We start from the raw sequence: 22,106 nt of genomic DNA on the forward strand, positions 1-22,106 counted from the left end.
GGAAAAAGGACAAGGGATGAGGAATTTGAGTCTGTGACTGAAGCTTAAGTACTGTGGGAAGAGAAATCTGTTTTTGTTTTGGCTAAGAGGTAACTGCCTTAAAGTGAGGAGAGAAAGACTGGGTGAGGGAGGATGGGCCTAACAGTCAAAATGAGAAATGGCAAGGGTGTATGCTAAGCACTGGTTTGGAGGGAGGAATATATTAAGCTATTTTAATTAGGAGCAAGAGGGGGAAGGATAAGCTGGAACTGGCTGAGAAAGGAACTCAAATGGGGACAAAATGTGGTATTGGAAAAGGAGTTGAAGCGGGTGTGTAAGAAAATGTTGAGCGTAGGGAGGGAGGAAATACAGTGCTAAGAGTGGGTCAGGATGTGAGAGAAGACACTTGTGGAGCTGAGGAAAGAAAATAACTGCTAGTTGGGAATTATGCAACATGAGAAGAGTCAAAAGCCAAATGATTGAGTAAAACTTCAATAGTCAATTGGTCAAGGAAGAATGCAAACAGGAAAACTAGGAATAAAATGGAGGCAAGGAAAAGGAATCTGCAATGAGGAAGTAGGAGAGTAGGATATGGTGGCAAAGTGGTAAACAAATGTTCGCGTAAAGTCTGTCCATATACATGCTTTTCGAAAACATACAGTAGAACTCAAAATTCAGTAACTAGGTGCTGACACCACAAAAACAACCTACTTCTGAAAAATCAATGGGAACAAACATCATTCCCCAAAATTGCAGGTGTTCCCTAAGGTTGTAGACTTAAGTTAGCATTAAGTTAGTGGCAGAAGTCTACTCAGTGTATCTAAAAGTAACAGTCCTTCTGCTGACTGCTAGGAGTCTCAAGTTTGATAGAATTTTTGCTCACCTTGCTTTTGTTCAAAAAAAAAAAAAAGAAAGAAAATAAAGACCTGCCCCCCAAGCTATATTAAAGAAACGATATTAAGCTTGCAAAATTAAGCTTTGGAAAAAAGTAGGATAAGCCAAAGCCAAGTTTTTGTTTTGTAGATGATATTAGTCTTATGTGCCAGTGCAGTTTTAATTGATGCTATTTTAATTACCTGACCACATGATATTTCCACAGAATCCCTATGTTATTTAGTACCTGTGATAGAGCATACACTGGGGTCAGCTAAGGCTGTATAATAAGACTGTCTGGCAGATAACTGGAAGAAGAAAAAAGGTCATTTTGTAGTTAAAGTGGTGGTTTGCCATTCTGAAGGGAAGGATTGTGACCCTTACCTCTGAATACCTGTGGAAGAACAGATAAATCACTTAAACTTTGTACTACTACTCTCTAATTGTTTTCTCACTTTCATTGTGTTTGAGACCACAAGCAGTGACAGCTGCAGATAGTGTCAGAGTTGTTTTACACAGTTTTCAAAGCATACACATACTGTACATAGCATGTAGTTTTTGAGTTTTCAGTCTTACAAAATTAATGTTGTGATGGTATGTATGTGAACTCTGCTTTGACCTATGCCTTTAACTTCTTGCATGTAAACTAAGGGTAGTATTTCTCCTTCACTGCAATAGCATTAACAGTTGCAAAAAATTAAATGTCCTTAGGTTACACTGAGCAATCCATGAAGAAGCTGAAAATTGTTTCTTGGTATATTCTGAAGTGTGTGGTAAAGCACACAAAAAAGCTATTCATTGAGCAAAGGAGAGGAAAAATGTATAAAACAATAGCACATTTTGAACCACTTTCATCCTTTTCTTTTTCTGCATAAGGTAGGAATCTTAAGAAAAATTTTAGTGTGATCTTATTACTCTGTCATAGTCCTTGCATCCACAGATGTTATGAGCAATTTAAGCTTAGCATTTACTGATATTTTTCAGTGCTTGACTGTAGTCCTTTGCGAAGTTTGTCTTAAAACAATAGATTGAGTGTAAACATGTATTTCTTTCAAAGGCTCCCAGTAAGTTCAACATATCAAAGAAATTGTAACAAACCTTTGTCATCAGTAGTGATAGCATTAGTTACCTGGCTTTTGATATTTTCAAATTCTCAAGGTCAGTTTTGAAAGGTTATTTAAATGGACAAAATTATTTTTAACAGTTATATGATTTGTTTGTATGTTGTAATAAATGGCTTTTACTTAATGCTGCTCTTTAGTTGCATTTGTCTTATATTTTTCTGTTTTTACATGCTTAGCACGCCCAGTTTAGGGAGTCTAGGAGTCTGTTTGATGAAATATTCCTCAGTCCTCCAGAGGTATGGTATAGTTCTCTCTAGTTTAGACTTTAACTATGAATTTTCCTGCTGGCAAACAAATGCTCCTGGGGTTTTTCATGCTTTTTTTTTCTTTTTTTTTTTTTCCTCTCCTCCAGCCATTGACTTCTCAATATTGTTTTATGCACTGAAAGTATCATTAATGAGTTTTATTAACTAATTTGACCCTTTTCCTAGGGAAGCATTTCTGTGTAAATCATCTATATTGCACAGCATTATACCAGCTTAGTTATCCAAGGGGTTTCTGAAGACTCTGATCCTTTCTTTGATTAAAGGTGGTCATCTCACTATAGGCCATGCTAGGTTTCAGTTTGAAGAAACTTGCAGAGCCTTGGGGAAGAAAACGACCCTCTCTTCATAGAAGAGCTACAGAACTGTAGTTCCAGAGAAGTTAATAGGTTCAACTTCAATACATGCTGTGTGCAGTTTGATGTTATTTTGCTCGGAGGAGTGACATGCGTTTAGGTTGATAATGTATTTTGCTGTTTAGCTGTTTCTCTGGTCATAGGAAGAGTAAGTACACAGATTTCATAACACATTTAGCAGATAGAATTGTCCACAATCCTTAACATGGCTAACTCTCAAAAATCAATATAAGATATTGATACAATATTACATATTTTACCAATTTCCATGTGTGTGCATTCAAATAATTATTCTAATTGAGAACAATGTCATTAATATCTAATAGAATTATTACTATGAAGTTATGTTTAGATCTGAGCAGGAGCTGAGAGGACAGAGTCATTTCACATAGCTCCTTAAAATGTGGCCAAAAAGGTGGCAAACAATTATATTTGAAGAAAAAAATGGGACAGCTGATAGTAATTTGCTCAAGCAAGAACATTGTCTTGTGAAGGACAGCCTGCACTTGTGGGGCATGACCGGTGGCCCACTGGTATCTTCCATCCGCAGGACCGTGATCATTAAACCATATAGGACTAAATGGTGGATGTACCTGGAAATTTAATTTGAATATGATTTAAAGGTAGAAAACCCTATTTCATCATTCTTAAAGATTCTGATAAATCAAATATGCCAGTGTTTGAAGACAGTAAGTGGGACTTGGTTTAATATAACTCCCCTTTGACATGGAGTATGATAAATTATAGGTTGTTTACACTTACTATGAAAGTGCCTACTTGCAAATGTTTGCTCACATGTTCCAGGGTTATATATCGACTTGTATTTCTTACATGTGTAAGCCTTAGCAATGTGCACATAGAGAAACCTGTTAAACTTGTTATTTTAGTTGAGCTAAATTTTGTTTTTCTGAAGAAACATTTTGTGTAGAGAGTAGCTCCCTAATTGATACAGAAATGCCAGTATGAAGTACAGTAGTTACCAGACAGTTCAAAAGCGTGGAAAATTTTGTTCAATTTAAGAGGTTTTATAGTCCTTCTGAAATTTGAATTGAAAATATTTTTTTTGTGGTCCTAACTTGAAAAAAGGAACTGGAGGTATACATTTCAGAGATAAGCGCATTCAAATTAGCCTTTCGTTTAATGCATTTTCAGCCTTTACTTCCCCTTCCCCATCAGTATTATAGCTGCAGCAAAGTTATGCTAAATAAACTAATGCTTTCAGAGTCACCTAAGATCACCATTTAGGGATATCTGGAATTATGTAGAGTTGAATTACAGCTTCTTAAGATTGCTACAGCCATTTTTTTGTGTGAATGGCAATGTGTTTAAAGTAATCGAACTGATACAGAGTCTTGGATTATTAATCTGAAATGAAAGAGAGCAGCTGGAATTTCATGTGCATGTTCTGAAAGGTAGTGCTAGCCACCTTGAGTTTGGCACAGTTTGTTCTAGCACGTATTTAGCTGTCATCACTGTCCCCTGGTAAATTGTTCTATTATGCTCACAAAGGTGAGCAAACATGTCAATCACATGGCAGATGGTTGTGACCTGTTTTAAGGTCCTTTTAGTTATGAACTTAGTATACAAAATAACATTTGATACAGCAACTAAATAACGTGATAAAATCAGAAGTATGCTATTTCAGTAGCAATTGTTTGCTGTGGGAAAAACAGCTAAATAAATCTCATTTTGAAGACTCTCCCTTGAATTATATGTTTTTTATACAGCACATCTTATCTCAATTCTAACCCATTATGATTAAATGGAGAAAAAATTTATAGGAAAAATGAATGTTACTCATGCTTTTATCTATACCGTATTACTACTGTTACTGACTGTGCTATTGAATCATCCTGTGTTGTTTTGCTGTTGTTCACTTAACTGTAAGAATTGATGTTTTTAATTGGTTTTACAGTTTTCATCAGGCTGTCTTTAGTAAGTGCTCTCATCATGAAAATTTGTTTTTCCCAGGCTACGATTGTGGTGATGTCTTAGTTCTGCACAGAACTATTTGCAATATCTGTCAAGTCCTGTTGAAAATCGAGTATTGAGAAACAAAATAAATCCATACTTTCAGTGTTTTAAGATCTAATATTTTGACATGACTGGAGAAACATTTAGATTGTTTTGACTGACATCTATCCAGTTTTGTTTGACTTAACAAAGCATTGTGATTTTTGAGTTTAGAGGACGTGTAAACACTTTTGATGTGCTTGCGCCCTCTAGTGTCCCTAGAGACTCTTTGTTTTGTATGGGTTCTGCAGTGGATTAGAGGACAGTAGAATTGGTTAGTGTGTTGTTGCATCAGCAACTTGTCTTAAGATACTAACCTTATTCTAAAATTTTATCCTGTAGTTTGGGAAGCAATAAAAAGGCTTTCTTTCAGGAAAAAAAAAGTGAAATCATTCTTTCTAAAAAATATGTAATTGCTTAGCTCCATAGTAAGATATGAGAGATATAGTAACGATAGAGATTTCTGCTGGTTTTGATTGTAAAAAATACTCATGTCTGAAATAATTTCTGGTTTCATTTAAGATGAATTTCTAGTCTCATTTAAGATGAGTATACAATATGTACATATCTTTACTTCTACAGAAAGTTTTCAGTTAAATCTGAGCTCTGTCAGTATAAGCAAGACTTGTTGTATAGGTATGAATTATTTTTCTTTTAAAATTCCCTTGTGTGGACCTGTTACAGAAATGTCAATTCTCTCCTAGCTTTAGAAACATAATTAATACTTAAAACCTACAGATAGTTACGCTTAAAATAAACTTTTCACTAAATTATCACTAACCTGTAAATCCAGGAAGAAGAGTATCCACCACGGGATGATTTCAGTGATGCAGATCAGCTTAGAGTGGGCAATGATGGCATCTTCATGTTGGCATTTTTCAGTAAGTTATCTTATATCCCAGACCTATTGAGGTATATCTTAATTGTACCTTATTTCTATGGAATATAAAAGACAGCTGTGATAAACTGCAATAATTTACTGTAACAAATGGATTATTTTTACCTGTACACAGATATAAACACTTCTTGTTCCAGAAGTAGCAAGTACGTTGCACTTTTTTTTTTTCCAGTTGTCAGATGCCTATCACAGATAAGGGAGCAAAACAAGATCACAGTAAGTGTTCTGAAGCATAGCAAGATTGTAAATTGTGATTTGGGAAATTCAGTTACCTGTAGGACTACCAACTTTAATTAAAGGCTGGATTAGAAACTGACAATCAATTTTTAAGTAGAAAGAATTTGAGAGAGAGACGATGTGCCATATAAAAGTTGCTTTTGTTAGTGTACTGAATTAAATAGCTGTGGGTGGATTTGTGGAGCAAATTCAGCCATACTTATTTATTTTCAGGTGGAACTAACCACTAGCATATATAAATACAAAATATACAGTCTTCAGGTGATCTCTTATTGTCACCAGCACTACTTTAGCACTTACTCAAGGCACTGTGTGTGCTGTGCACATCTTATCTTGTAACTTAAGTACCGCATTGAGCAAAGTTGGATATATCCACTATAAGTTACTTCTAGAAGGAATCTGCCTCTGCTTTCCCAGTTGTATATTTATTTTTAATTTCTGAGGATGTTTCTCCTTTCCAAAATAAAACTGTATTTTGCAACCTATATGAAAATTTGCTGTTGGAGATGCAACTGTTCTTTTTAACATTCATCAGGATGAAAGGCGATTGATACCCAGTAAAGTCCCCTTTATGTCTTTCAGCTTAGATTTCATCTTAGTTCGAGTTCTTCTTGTCTTTACAGTCTTTATTTAATTGTTGTGGATGTAGAATATAGAACTTTCAATTTTCTTGTTGCTACAACATACTTGGACAATTTGGGGTTTCCATCTTGGGGTACAAAAGTATGTGGCTACCTTTTATAGCAAATACATATATAGAGAGAGCGAGTTTGTAGTCTGATCTTTCTGTAGTTGGAACATAAAAAGGGTATGTTCTTGTGGGCAGGAAAAGGAGGGTTTGGCTTAATTGGTCTCTTTCCTTTTCTTCCTCGGCCCATTTGCTACAACCTTTTGTATCCACCCAGTGTGGGTTCTGTATTGTGTGAACTTGTTCATGCTTCTAGAGCCTGCTTCAGGCCTTCATTTGCACTGCACTTGGAGGACAAAGAGACAGGTTGTCGGCAGTGAAAATTCAGACAAAGATCTTTGATTCTGCTATGTTTAAGATCTTAATCTCAGCTGAAAACAGTCTTGTTAGCTTGCATTTAGGAGCAGACAAGTTATAAAAATCATTCTATGCAGAAGCTGAATTAAGGAAAGTGAAGGCTCTAATTACATACAAATATGTTTGGCCAAAACTGCATGTCCAAAGCCTTTGTGCCCACCTTCAAGAATGGAGAGGTTTACTTGGATAAACTGGCAGTTTTCTTTTTAGTTTAGTCAGTTAGCTGAGACTGATTGCGCAGAGCATTTTTTATATATTTGTCAAAAACTCTCTGTAGATCAAAATTTTTCTTGATTATTCTGAGACTATATGACTATCCAACTTTGCTCTCCTTTGAATGAAATACTTTGAGTAAGCTTTCAAATGTAAAACATATTACAAGATATTAATGCAAGCATGTGCTTAATTAGTGTCTGTGGTGACTGTTATGGAAACCAGTTACATATGGAAATTTAAATAGCTTACTGGTCATTTGTGTTCGTATTATGACTAATGTACAGAAACCTGTAGGAAGTATAGACCTATAATACTCTGAGAATTTTTTTCTTGGGAAATTAGAGAACTAAATGAAAAATTAGTTTAACTTAACAAGGACCAATCTTCAGTGGGAGTGTGTGTGTAGTCCCAATTCTATTTAAGGGAGTAAGAAATTAAAATGAAGTTAAAAAATGGGTGTCTTTCACTTGTGTGTGAGGGTATTTAAATGCTGTACGTAGAGGTGGTTGATCACTGAGAACCTACAATAAGTTCTCTTGTGTAATTAAATTGCAGGAAAACACTGTCAGGAGCTGTGTTTTAGTGAGAGGGTCATGAAAAGAATGAGCTGTTCTAAACTCACTCTCCCACCTCCTCCTCTGACTGTTAATGTACAGCATTTGGAGAAAGACTATAAAGCTAATGAGGGAGGGAGGCACCTTGGAGGGTTTTTTTTTGCCACAGTTTTAAATATAAAACAGTGCAGTTAACTTTTTTATGTTAATTCAACTGAAATATAATCAAAAGAAACTTTTTACTGTTCTGCTCATTGCAATCGACTAATTATCATTACCTACCATCTAGTGGTAGCTGCCTAAATTGCATAAAATTGCTGTCTTGCAGGCCATCTGGTGGCCAGGTCTGTGGATTTTTTTGGTTGTTGGGGGAGGGTGTTTATGTGTTGGGTTTTTTTGTTTTTTTGTTTTGTTTTTTCAAGAAAAAAAAATGCTCTCTAGTTGTGCAGTTACAAATATAGCTTGTATGCACCAAGCTCTTGAACTTGTTTCCTATCTAGGTATGAACTAGATTGTAAAGTACTATTGTGATTAGCCTAACTGGAGAGAGTGAGTCGCTACAGTCAAAAGAAGAAAAGCCCTTCACGTGAACAGATGTTTTTAATGTCTTTGTGTTTGCAAAATGACTTTGAATTTTGTGGGTTTTTTGCTTTGTTTGATTCGGAAACGGTGGAAAAATCTGGAAACCAATTAAGTATAAAGAAAGTATCTATTTTATCTCTAATGTGTAGTAAAATCATATACTTTCAGAAATTGGTCTTGCTTTTGAAATCTTTGGCTGTGTTGGTGTGTGAAGAATCTGGTGTTTGTCAACTTCTAACGTAAATGAATATATTAGATCAAAGGTAGCAAATTATCAGACCACTTAATTTGTCTGTTATGAATTTAAAGTCAGATGTACCATATACAGCACAGTATAAACTTTTCAGAATGCAATAGGAAGCACTTAGTAGATAACTTTCTCAGAAGGAGTGACTTTTTGTCTACACAACAGAAAAGGAGGAAATTCTGAGCTTTTCTTTTTTTTTTTTTTTTTTTTGTATACAGCTTTAATGGTGATACAGCAAGTAACTGTCATGCCCAAATGGGTTTGGAGGTTTTTTTGTTTTTAGTGTGCCCGTAACAGATATTTTCAAATCATGTCTGATTGCTATTTGTTCAACTAATGATTGGCTCATACTTCTTCTTTATGGAAAGGAGGTAGTTTTGGGCAGTGGTAAAAGGCTTATATGATTTTATCTTATATATAATGACTGCATTAGAATATAAACCATCCTTTTCCCCTGTGGACCCCAGAAGGATTGCAGAGCTCTTCTGGATTTTTGAAACAACATGTAGTTTGGGCTGTACAAAACTAAGATTTCTCCCCATACCCTAGAAAAACTGAATATTAATTTGAATCTCTCAAAAGAGTTAATCATCGCTTCAGAGTATGGAGAAAAGAAGGGAGAAAACTTTTTGATCAGTCAGCTGTAGTTTAAGTTCTCATCTGGAGATCTGATTTGTTCTTTTTGAATTGATATCTTGGCAATTTAAACTTTGTAACTACAATTCACACCAAAAAAATTCACAATGTGGAGAAAAGTTAATGTACTCCAGATGCTATATTGGAACAGATAATATCCAGAGCAAAATCTGCAAGCTAATGTTCACACTGTTTTCAAAGCTAGTAGACACTTCAGTCAACAAAGTGTGTACAAACTAGGGTATCTACTTGAAGTTTAAAAAATATCTATATCTATATCAATATATATCTACTTGAAGTTGAGAGGCAGAGTTTTAGTGCACGCTCAGGGTGAGCACAGCCTCCTATTGTGTGCTTCCTGAAAAATACTATGTAGGCATGCTCTAAATTTCCCGTGGATTTAGAAAACCTGCCTTCTAGATGTCTGCAGTATGATCGTTACACAGGTTTCCCTTAGTCATGCAAGAGGAGTTGAGGGGAAGTCGTTTGAATGAAATTGCCTTTTTTGGAAGGAGATAGAGGAACCATTTTGGGAATGCCTGTTTCCCCCTGATTATCAGGGGAGCCTGGCTGACCTTCATATGCAGTCACCCAACTTCTTGCTTTTTGCAGAGAGAAATTGAATTTCTCTGTGCGTGTTGGATGCAATCAAAAATAATTGGAACAAGGAAGCTCTAATTGGGCTTTAAGGAAAAAAAGAAATTCTCAACAAGGGTAACGAAGCACTAGAAGTAAAATGCTTAGGGAAGTTTTGGAACACTCATTGCTGAGTAGAAAAACAAAGTAGACACTCTTAGGAGTAGCACAGGTATAGCTGATCCTGTTTTCAAACAGTGAAATGAGATATATGACTTCTTGTGGACTCCTTTCAGCCATTTTCTCTGACTCAAGTGTCCCCCCCCCCCCTTAATTCGGTCTTGCTGTATCACCATAGCCTTATTAAACATATCTTTTTTCCAGTGAGAACTTTTTATTAAACTGCTTGAAGGTATTTTAAAAAGAAAAAATCATAGCTACTGAAATTTTTCATTCAATTTAAGAATAGTCAGAGACATGCAGAAAGTTACTGTTCAAAGGCTGATGTATACAAAGTAGGTGAATGGAAGGAAATTGCAGCATTTCATATCCAGCTTTTTAATACACTGTTAATGGCATATGATTTTGGAAAGAAGCATGGTGTTTCCTGAGATATTCTCTTCCTTTCAGAAAAGATAAATTGTGCTTTCTGTGACTGAAAGCAAATAGCTTGAGTTTCTTTTGAGATTCAAAACACTTTAAGTTTTTTTTCCTGTGAAAATGTCAGATCCATAAGGTGGGTATTTCTGATGGAAAAAGTTTAGTTAAACAGCTGTCTACTTTACAGACATCACTGTGTCTTCTGTTTCTCCCTCCTTTCTCCCATATGTATGTGGATGCATGTTCTTGCATGCAATTTCTACTCCAAACATGCATGTTAAAGGGATTCTTTCTAAATCTTTCTGCTAGTTTGGATTTTAGACTCTGTTTAGAAGATAACACAATATACCACAGAGGTTTGAAACCAAGTACCTAAGATTTAAGTGCCTGGTATTTTTATAGTAATTTTACTGCTGGAATAAGAAATGTATTTGGAATCTGATCAAAAGCTGTCTGTTGAACTTCATAGCATCCTATTGATCATCAGCAGACTTGAAGTGAAGCCTTCAGAAAGGAGGAAAAATGTATCCCAGTTCAAGAATGGAATAAATTCTACACAGCAGTAGGGAGAATAACTTCTGGTAGTGTATGAAGATTGAAAAGTATTATTTATTGCAGTATGCTTATGCCAGGTGTGAAATTCTCTGGTGTTTTCTCAATATTAAAAAAAAAAGTCATGGGACAGACAAGTCGGGGAATAAAGGATGTAAGTGGTCATGGTTGGATTTTGTTTATCTAGTTGCCATTAGAATCTTTGCACAGGCTTGAGCTGTTGCTAGAATTTGAAACCAGCACAGATCTTCAGACCAGTTTTACTAGCAGGTTTTCATGGTACTGCGTATAAACTTAAAACAAGTGATTGATGTGTAGCTGTAGAAAACTTAAGTCCCCCCCCCCCCCAAAAAAAAAAAAATCAGCAAGTGAAATGAAATAACCATTGAGGAAGAAATAGATTAATTCTAGTATGTTTGTAATTATTGTTGCATCTTCCAATGTACAGCAGTACATTAAAAAAAATGCATGCATATAACAGTTTAACATAAACTAGGTTTTCCTTTGTTTACTGTAAATTGTGGGAATAGAGTAAAAAGATGCATCAATATTGCTTTGCAACTTAATGAGCATTGACAAAAAGCAAGCACAGGTTTGTTTTCTGTCAAGTGTTACGAATGCTTTTTTGGAAAGAAGCAACGTTAACAGGTGTTAATAAACTAGTAATGACAAAGTACAGCTTCATACGTAATCTTTGCCTTTCCCTGTAGTTAGAGAATGGAGAATGGCAACAAATACAAGCTTGTTTGCCAGTTACAATTATTTTACTCCAACTAATTTGGAATTGCAGATGGATAAAAGATTTTTGATTTCAAACTTTGATTTCTGATATCAAAAAAAAGGCCTATGCTGAGCACTGCCTCTCAGAAGAGTTTTGGATGTGGAAATAGCTCATGGGTAGCCTTATTTCCATGGACAGATTATAAGCATATTAGACTTGTAATGTTTGGAATATTGTGTTTTTATGTTTCAGCTGGGATTATTTTATTGCAAACTGTAAAGAGAAATAAAAGTCCAACAAAATTATTGTGACCACTACATCAGATATCAAGAGTTTTTTAATAAAGATTCCTTCAGTCTATTCCCTCCCACCCCCATCACCAAGCAACTTCTTCCTCCATGTTCGTTATGAGTTCTGTTGTGGTTAGGAAGCAATCTTACTGGCTGCGTTCTCTTTATGTGAATTACATTAATATACATTTATGCATGTGTATTCTTTTAAAAAAAAAAAAAAAAGCAGAAAACCACATTTAACACTTTAAGGAGAACAGTTCTAGGCTAAATTGTAAACTGTTCCTTCCATCTCATTTCCTCCTCTTGTCATCGCTTCAGGAATGTATAAAACTGAAAGGCCTACTTTTATCAGTCCCTCTTGTCTGCATATTGTTAGAGTAGTAAAGAAGTAGAGTCAAGTAATGGTTCCATTGCACTCAGTGTGAGTTTCAACTAAATGTCTTGATTTATTAAAGGAAAAAGGACAATAGTTAAAAGTTGTTACATCAAATATGAGCACAAAGGCTAGTGATCTCTGGGACAGAAAACAGTTCTTGTTGCAAAATGTTGAGTCTTACAGCAAGAGTCTAAAAAAATGAATGTAAGATCTGATTGTGTAAAGAGGGTGAGCAAACAGAAGTACAGAATACTTTTTAAATTAAAACAGAGATGTGATTGCAGCAGCTCATCAGACTTTATCTCATTTTTGAGAATGACAGTCGTCTTTAATGATAACCTGTATTAGTGTCTGATCGGGAATATTGTCTGTATGAGAATGCCTTGGAAAGTGTAAGTGGTATGAAGGAAAAGATAGTCTCCTTAATAGCTGAACAGCATCATTTAAATTTTGAGTGGATGCAGGCCAAAAGTGAAGGGCTTCATTGGTAGCAGCAGGAAACTCTCACAACTAAGTTGTTTCTGCGTAGTAGATGCATATTTCATTTTACTAGTTTCTTCCCTGCCCTCCCCACTCTCTTTTTTTTTTCCTTCAACTTTGGGAAGAAACTTGTGCTATGGCTTCTCTAAAGCAATATAGGGATGAAAATTATGGACACCTTTTATTGCCATACTGTCTCAAGGCTTATGGCAGACAGGAATTGCACCAATTATTTTTGGTTATTCTTACCAGATGCGGTGTGGGCCACAAAGCTCAGGGAACTTGGGTGACTGACAGCATATTCCTGGACATGAAATCCTGATGGAAAAAGATACAGACAGATAGATAAGGCTAGTCTTTAGGTAGAGGAAAACAGTTGGGATATAGATAAAAATCTCATTTGATGCAGTCAGCTCAGAAGCTGGAGATGCATTTGTGACAGGAAAGAAAGAATTTTGTTACCACAGTGAGACAATTAAGATGATCTGAGGAACAGCAGTAGGATACTGAGGAGATGAGCCAGAAGCAACGGGGAAAGAATGAAGAGAAGAGTTTGATGTTGACCATATTAAGTTCATGTGACATCAAGCAAATGTTGGAGAAGCTTCCTAAGATGATGATTAAGATTGAGAGAGACGGAAGTAGGAAGTTCCTCATTGCTGAACTTTGATCAGGTACCCACAGCGCAATTCTTCTAGTGGATAGATACAAATAGAAACTTAAGTAGTGAGATTTTTCTTCTGTTTAAGGCTCAGTTTTATTGAGATGTGTGAACTTGCAGTTTACAACTTTGCAGTTGATGCTTTTTCTTTCTCACTTTCATTGTCTGCCTAAAACTTGCTGGACCAGCACACTGATTTAAGGGAAGAAAGCTGTTGTGAACAGTATCAGAACATACTGTTTTCTTGTCTTTCAGGAGTTGGGCAAATAAATAGGTATTAAATATCCACCTAATTCTCATCCGGTGACTTTGGATTTATTTTGAATATTCCTTTAGAGAAAATGGAAAGGAGGGTAAAACTGTCATTGTGTTCAAGTTTGAATATAAGAACTCATTTTTCCCCCCTATGTCTTATGATATAGGGAGTAAATATAAATTTTGAATGATACACAACTGAGTTCAGGTTGTATACAAATCCTTAATTTTTTTTATATAACCTTTAAAATTTTAAGTATCCTAGGAATTCCTCTAGTATGTATAGTCCATTAGAAACATGTCCGTCTTCTCACCTTTTTAGCATACCTATTACTGGAGCCATTATCAAAGTCACTCTAGCCTGAGTAGCAGGGAGAAAGGGAGAGCAGTAAACTGTTGTGCTGAGTCAGGAGCAGAGATGCATTAAAGAACTAGCTACTGAAGTTTGTAAAAACTAACAGTAGGGTGAGTTTAGAGAGCTTGCTTAAAAAGACAAAAGGAAATCCTACCTTCAGAACAATTTATCCAATCTTTCTCAAATATAAATACTTTTTCTCTATTTTGGAGAGATATCTGAATGTACAGATTAAAATATTCTTATTAATAGAATAGCTATCTTCCCCCCCAGCGTATACCTTTTTTTTCATTTTAAGTTGCCCTCACTTATTCTGACTGGAACATCACCTAATCAGAATTCCCATGCTTTGACCTAATCTACTGAAACTGCAGTCAATACAGATATTATTGTTGTTTGCCAACTACATGTGCAGATATGAAAATTTAAATTGTAAAACTATGAGTTGTGTAAGATCATTAATGAGGTAGCAGAAGTAGTTATACACAAAGTCCTTTGCTTGATTTCTTATGCTTTTGTGCAAAATGTCTAAGATTTCTGATACCAGGTGTTTGGATATAGATCTTGTAAAAGAAAAGACAGTAACCAATGAAACATCAGCTTCTCAACTTATCTTCATTTCTATAATGTGTGTACAGAACAAGATCAGATACTTTCATTCTGTTCTATCCAAACTGGGTAAAGCTGCATATGCAGCCTTGATATATGAACATATGTGTGCATAATAACTATATTCTTGGCTATAAAAGTGTAGCAAGGTTTTTTCTTTGTTTTAAGCCAAATCTTGTGTGTTGCAGTCCTTTGTTTACATTACCCTTCTTGTCTAGTTTCATCTAGTCAGATTTCAGTAGCAATGTAATACTTTATTTTTTGAATGTTCTCATTTAAAGCAGTAGATTCCAACCTATTTGTGATTTGCTTTATTTTTAAATGAATACACCATTGGGAATGTCTGGATTCAAGCTAAATTTCTAAAAGCTTGAATTATTAGCAGGGAACTTCTGACTATGTAAGCATATCCTTATTAGTTTATAAGTGAAACTAATGTCAAGTGTTTGCCTAGCTATGCAGATTAACAGAAGCTACTGTTTCTTTTATTTTATAGTGGCATTTATTTTCAACTGGATTGGATTTTGTTTATCCTTCTGTATAACAAATACCATAGCTGGAAGGTATGGTGCGATCTGTGGATTTGGTCTCTCACTGATCAAATGGATTCTCATTGTACGGGTATGTTTCTTGATTTACACTATATGGGTTTTTTTGTCTGTAGACCGAAAGCATAGAAACTTATTTAAAAATAGATAATAATGGAATTAAAAAAACACAGTATATTTAAAAATGCTAGTATATTAAAAAAAACTTAAAAATGCCTAGAACTTGTTCTGACTTTCCATTTTATTAGAGAATTTTCTTTCTGTACGTTACTAATGAAGCTTAGACCATTTTTATCTGATTTAGATTTATCATTTTAGATTCCTGTTTTCACTAGAATAAATGTGGAGTGACTCATTCTTTGAACAAATATTAAAAAACATACAGGAAAAAATGGAGAGAGTACCAAAAAGGTTTTGGTACTATTCAGAAATTCTGCCCTATAAGAACAACTATAAATGGCTCTGCCTATCAGAAGAACATTTCAGAAGTGTTTTGCTAAACTATCCTCCCTTGGAGGATCTGGTATTTTCTCCCTATAAGATACATATGTACTAAATCATGTCAAAATCAAATAGAGACTGTAGAAAAGAGATTGGTCCTTCCTGGATATGCCCTGCATCCTTGTTACAGCTGAGGGTGGGTTTTTTGGTTCCCCAGGGCAGAGGAATTCTCCTGGACCAGAGGTGATTCTGGTGTATTTAGTTGGAATTCAGGGTTTGGGATGGAATTTGTCTTAATGGGGGAGAAGATGTGAATTTTTCTACTATGTATCTGTTGGGGTTATTCTCAACTTTCCTTGAGGCATACTAAGCAGAGAGCAGAACTTAATCATTGTGACAGTTTTATTATTGTCAAGCAGACAGGAATGTGCTCTTTTCTTATAACAAACCCCCAAATTAGTATCTACTAAACTTCCTTGAAGAATTACTGTGTTGTAGCTGATATTTAAATTCTAATATATAACCTGTTGCCGATTTAAAATACTAGAGCTGACCGATTCAAGACCTCAGGGCTGCTTTTTTTGTAGCGAAGATTATCATCTCCCTGTGTTGTCCCCCTTTGCAAAGAGAAAATAACCCAAAAAGTTCATTGGGTATATATTGACAATGCTGTCTTATTGGTGATGCGCAGGTGTGGACATGCATGATATTGTGCTGTTCCTTTGTTTCAAACTTCAGAAGGCTTTTGTCACCCTTTCTCACTTAGGGTCAGTGGTATGCAATGCAACAGTGTCTAAACTATCCTAGTTCATGTATGTTCTCTGTTAGCTGATTTTTTTTTTTTCTCCCTTCTAGTAAAAACTGATAAAAATACAGTTTTGCTTTTGGGGAAATTCTGCAACAATGATTTCTTTTGCCTAAAGAAAGTGTGAGAGTAACACATATAGGCCAGTGCTTGATTGCTGGTTTTAATACATTTTCTTCCCAATTAAATGGAATTATAAATTTCAAAGAAAATGGATTGGTAGATGTGTTTAGAGAATTTAAAGTATTGACTATAATGTGAGATAGGATTTTAGTAATGCTTTGAAATTCCTGGGAATCAAGTATTCATCTGTTATTTTAATGAACCATCAACATACAAAATGCTTTCTCTGCTCGATGATAGAAATACTAGTATTTATGTGGGGGTAATATAAGTACTTATTATTTTAATTCAATTTAGCAATTCTATTGCTTGATTTTTATTTTATTTTCCATGCATTTTTCATAGAAATGAATATGACTACAGGATTAGGCCTTTAAAGAATGCATATGATCTGGCTTTATTATAGAGAAAATATCTGTGGCTCTTCATAGACAGTCACTTGAGGGGAAAAGGATGAATTATGCTCTGTTTTCATCCGAAATTTATTAAATGAGAGTGATGTTTATCTGGTTGAAGTTGTGGCCCAGTATCCTCTTTTTAGAGTAAGCAATGTCTGAATTAGTCTCCTGGTTGACACTACTGAAATGTGCTAGAAATGCCAAATGGGCAGGTACTGTGGCAAGATACATGATAGCAGGATGGGCAGTATTGCTGCTACTAAATAGGTTATTTTATTCCTTCTGGTAACTTTTCACACATCTCTATTCCTATTTCCAATGTGAACTTTGGAGACATTTGATTAGCCTTTTTATCAGTGGAGCGTGCAGTCTGGAGTCTGGTAAAGGCAAGGATACCTGTCTCCAATACCATCACGCCCTGCCCTCCAGCTGCCTCCCACATCACAGAAAGGACAAAACTGTCTACCATGGTCACTAACAGGAACAGTTGAAATGCCACTTCAAGGTTCATTTAGCTGCGTTCAGCTCACTGCTGGGAACTGAATACTGGTTTGAAAATGAAAAGACTTTAATGAGTTGGGGGTCTTTATGGGGCTGGTATTCTTGGCAGCGATTAACAGTAGGGGGTATACAGCAGGTCAAAAGCTCTTCTTTTGAGGGGTCAGCAGAACATCCCTGTCTGATAAGATTAAACTAATGTGGCTTCTGGTGTTAATATCTAAAGCAGCAGGCTGCTGTAATGTGTTTGGGATGGCAGGCATTGGGAAAAAAATTGACAATGGTGATTCATTGTAACAGAAAACGTCAGATGATTCCAGCAAGTAATACTAAGTGGTTTTTAGAGGATTTGAAATAACTTTGCTGAAGAATACAAATAATGCTTCCAGTATCGGGTGTAGTCCATTGCTGCACAAATAACAGTTTTGTATTTTACCCTGATATATTATTTTTATTCAAATTTGCTTTTTCCTCTATCCTTTCTGTATTTAAATAGGCATTAAATATGTCTTAGTCACCTATCTTACTGAAGTTAAGTCTTGTGAATGTATTTCAGTTCTCAGATTACTTTACTGGATATTTCAATGGACAGTACTGGCTTTGGTGGATATTTCTTGTACTTGGTAAGTGGCAATTGCAAACATTTGTGTTTTTATGTGGAAGTACTTAAAGATGAATCATGTCCTTGTAAGTAGAGTTCTATAATGTATTTAGCTGTGTGTTTTTCTTTAGCTATTGATAGTTTTGTATGTTGCTTTTATTTCCTTAGTGTTGACCAGGTTATTGGTTACTATCATGTTGTTGTGTGAACTGCAGACTATTTGATTAACCTTCAACTCAGAATTTTTTTCTGCACATATAATTATGCACATATCTGAGACTTGGAATTTGTGTTTTTCTACACAAACTGTGTAAAACAGTTGTACACAACTGTTTTAAGAAACCTCTGGGCTTTATGTGGAAAAAATAGTGGAAGTAAGTGATAAATGTTTACATATGTAAAGTTGTATGTCAGATTTTACATTTTAAGAAATGTGACTGATCCTAAGAAGGTGGAATCTGTTGTCTTGTACACAGGTCATGAAATGTCCTTTTCTAGTCCTTTGAAATGCATACTGCATTAGTAGTTAGTCAGACAAGAGAATGGCTTCATGCTTTCTGATCACAGTGCTTCCATGACGTCAGTTCTCTTTTAAAAAGTCTGTCTGCCTAGGTTCAAAGTTTTATGCACTTCTGATTCTGTTCTTCTGTCTGTTTTTAATTATAATGTACAAAACCTCAACCGTTATACCTTTTTCCTAGTGTGGATTTTATAATTTGAATATGAAATCTGAAATAGTTTACTTTTACTACAGTGATGAATGCTACTATCCATTTTATTTTCTGTCCCTGGAAACTTAGTGAACTGCTGCTGATTCAGTAGGTGGCAGTCTTTCCTTTGAGTCAAGTAAGCTAATGACTAAGAGCAAATGTTAGGATGAATGTTAAGTAAATTATAAAAACTGAGATCTTGTTTGTGATTATCTAAGGTTTCTGGCATTACTTGTGGGATAAATAGCAAAGTTATCTGACTATTTCTGCATCCTCTTTTTAATAATGCTTGAGGGCATTTGTCAGAGACTTTTTAATATTCACCTTGCTCTACTCTTGTGCGCTTTGTTGCTTGGAGTATACAGAAACTGCAAATGTTTAACACTTCACAGAACCAGTCCCCTTGAATGCTCTCATACTCTGAGGTGACTGTTCAACTAGCAAGTGAAATGGCTCTTTACACATACAAGCATCTCCAGATAAACTTTTAATTAAAACAAGCCTTTTGTGGTGCCTGAAACTGGGGTTTAACACTTTCACTTGTGTACAAGCAGTATGTTCTTCCCCTAACATCTTCTTCCACCCTGTCAGAGCTGTGCATTTGTAGTTCTTCTTTGTACTAGTCTTCTGGGGCACTTTGCTCATTCGGAAGTTAGGCCACTTATATTTAGGAAAGCTTTATTTTCAGCTTTGACTTTTGAAGATTTTCTTTTACGTCAAGTCACAAAGTTTATAATATACCTTGAAATGAAAGGCATCACGAGGTATGCAATATATATCCAGTAAGTGACATTCCCTTGTCTTAGGAATGTTTTGACTGAAATATGCTATCGATAATTTTAAACTGATGAAATGAATACGCTGAGATTACTAGAATGCTACAGAAGAATTTACCCCAGTAGAACTACTTAGTAGGACATGAAAGAAAGAGCATTATCAAGTCATGGCGATTCTGCCAAACAGATCTTTATCTCAGTGTTTCAGACAACTTTCCAATTAGAATACGCTAAGTAGTATATCCTGTATTTCTTTAAAAATGAATAAACTGAATTCGATTCTTTGTCTTTGGATAGTCTGTTGACATACTTGAGCCCACCTGTTGTCATCCTTTCTCCCTTGTAGTGTTCACCTGTCTGCTTCTGCTCCCTTCTCCTCTTTTGGAGCCTGGAGAAATGTGTTCGCACTCTATGGAAAAGTGAAATGGTCTACTTCCAGAGCTGTACAGTGAACAAATTGAAGAGAAAGACAATTCTAATTTTCTAATTTAAATGTTAGCCAATGTTTCTTTTTGAGGAGCACAATGGAAAGTTCCTCACCCCCAAAGGAGAAATATAAAATATGGATTGAACTTGGATTGGCTTTCCAATGTGTGTAATGCAAAAAAAAAGTGCTTTCAGGCATTTTGAAAGCTGCCTACTTACCTTTTGCTGTTTCAGCTGCTTTTCCAGCTGAACCTGGGACTCTCTCTGGTAATATCTGTCTAGCAGCTTTTGTAGTAGACTTCTAATCCAGATCTTAGTACTTTCTCCTCCATGCAGAATTCACCTTAATCACAAAAATGTATTTGGCTTCAGTCAAAGATCCAGCCATTAGTGGATCATTCTCTGGCTTTTTGTATCCTAATGAGGCTTTGATTTAAAAAAAGAAAAAAAAAATGACAAAAAACATTTGGATAAGAAATGAGCATGGGGCAGGGGACAAGGTCTTGGCAAGGACAACAGGGAAAAAAAAGTGCATCAAATAGCAAAGTATCTATGTAACCAGAGAGAGAGAGTTTATTAGGATGTAAGAGAAAATGAAGAAATCTTTTGTTAATCTTGTTAAGCTTTAGTTTAGATTTTCATTTGAACCTTTGGGATCTGTCACATGCATACATGTATGTATCTTCAAAGCACCTACAATGTCCTTTAAAAAAAAAAAAAAAAAAAAAAGGATGAATCTAATTTCTGTGTAATGATGCACTTGGTATTGAGCTACCTGGCTCAGATTCATAAATGGTTAACTTCATTTTTGGAGAAGCAAAGCTGATCCTAAAGATATATAGTTAACTTAAATGTAGGCTTTCCCAGTCTGGATCAAACTGAGGATTGATCTTAGCTGGTGTCTCCTTTTCTGTAAGAGCAAGCACCATACAGATGTGCTGTTAGAAAGTACAAGGATTTAATGTGCCAGCATCTAAATCAATCTTGAATGTTTGAAAATTTTAAATGTTAGGGGCTGTATTCATTCTTTTTTTTTTAACATTTAATAATACTTTAAACCTACTGTACTTATCTGATGCATGTCAGAATTAAAAATGAGTTGTCAAATGGATAGCATATTTCTAATTTGAGAGAAACTAATGTGTATTCTTCTGCTCTGCCTTGAAGATGTAAGAGTTCATTTTCTATGCCTGAGACACTGGCAGTAGGACCTCACTAACCCGCGGGGGCAGAGGACCTGCTGAGGGCAGTGCTCCTTACCTATTCTAGGGTGAAAATAATGTCCCTCTAGACTTCTGTTTCCACATATGTGAAATTCAGATTTAGACACCCAACTTTCTGGGCACATTAACCCTACCAACAGAAGTAGAATAATCTGCTGAAGTTTACTCAGCAAAAGTACAGGTTGTGGGCTGACCTGCTGGAAAGCAGCTCTGCCGAGAAGGACCTGGGAGTGCTGGTGGACACCAAGTTAAGCATGAGGCAGCAATGTGCCCTTGTGGCCAAGAAGGCCAATGGTATCCTGGGCTGCATCAGGAAGAGTGTTGCCAGCAGGTCGAGGGAGGTGATTCTCCCCCTCTACTCAGCCCTGGTGAGGCCACATCTGGAGTACTGCGTCCAGTTCTGGGCTCCCCAATACAAGAGGGATGTGGCACTACTGGAGCAAGTCCAGCGAAGGGCTACAAAGATGATTAGGGGACTGGAGCATCTCTCTTATGAGGAAAGGCTGAGAGAGCTTGGCCTGTTTAGCCTGGAGAAGAGAAGGCTGAGAGGAGATCTTATCAATGCGTACAAGTATCTGAAGGGAGGGTGTCAAGAGGATGGGACCAGACTCCTTTCAGTAGTGCCCAGCGACAGGACGCGAGGTAACGGGCACAAACTGAAACACAGACAGTTCCATTTGAACATGAGGAAAAACTTTTTCACTATGAGGGTGACAGAGCACTGGAACAGGTTGCCCAGAGAGGTTGTGGAGTCTCCTTCTCGAGATATTCAAAACCCGCCTGGACGCAATCCTGTGCAACGTGCTCTAGGTGACCCTGCTTGAGCAGGGGTGTTGGACTAGATGATCTCCAGAGGTCCCTTCCAACCTCAATCCTTCTGTGATTCTGTGAAAAGAAGAATAGATCTAAGAGCTGTCTCCACTGTGCAACATTGTGGGGTATGTGGAGTGCCCCCCGTTCCCCAGTTTTTGTTCAAAGGTCCAGTGATTCTCTCAGTGGGTAGAATGATGATGACAACATATGTGAGTGATTTCCTTTGTTACAACTGTAACTTCT

The 22,106-nt window shown here is 36.1% G+C and overlaps 1 protein-coding gene across 7 annotated transcripts in view; it reads left to right on the forward strand.

Annotated features, from left to right (window-relative positions):
• NDFIP2 (Nedd4 family interacting protein 2) overlaps window positions 1–22,106 on the forward strand; it is a 48,963-nt gene that overhangs the window by 22,234 nt on the left and 4,623 nt on the right. For 5 of the 7 annotated variants that reach the window (XM_067293192.1, XM_067293173.1, XM_067293161.1 and 2 more), the window contains exons 4-7: window positions 2,153–2,212; window positions 5,402–5,489; window positions 14,998–15,122; window positions 17,871–17,937. In XM_067293192.1, the coding sequence (XP_067149293.1) occupies window positions 2,153–2,212; window positions 5,402–5,489; window positions 14,998–15,122; window positions 17,871–17,937 (340 nt within the window). Of the gene's footprint in view, window positions 1–2,152; window positions 2,213–5,401; window positions 5,490–14,997; window positions 15,123–17,870; window positions 17,938–19,747; window positions 20,939–22,106 lie in introns of those variants that run through there. The other 2 variants (XM_067293185.1, XM_067293200.1) reach the window with 2 other exon arrangements.

Source organism: Apteryx mantelli, chromosome 1, assembly GCF_036417845.1.
Source record: "Apteryx mantelli isolate bAptMan1 chromosome 1, bAptMan1.hap1, whole genome shotgun sequence".
Taxonomy (NCBI): Eukaryota; Metazoa; Chordata; class Aves; order Apterygiformes; family Apterygidae; genus Apteryx; species Apteryx mantelli.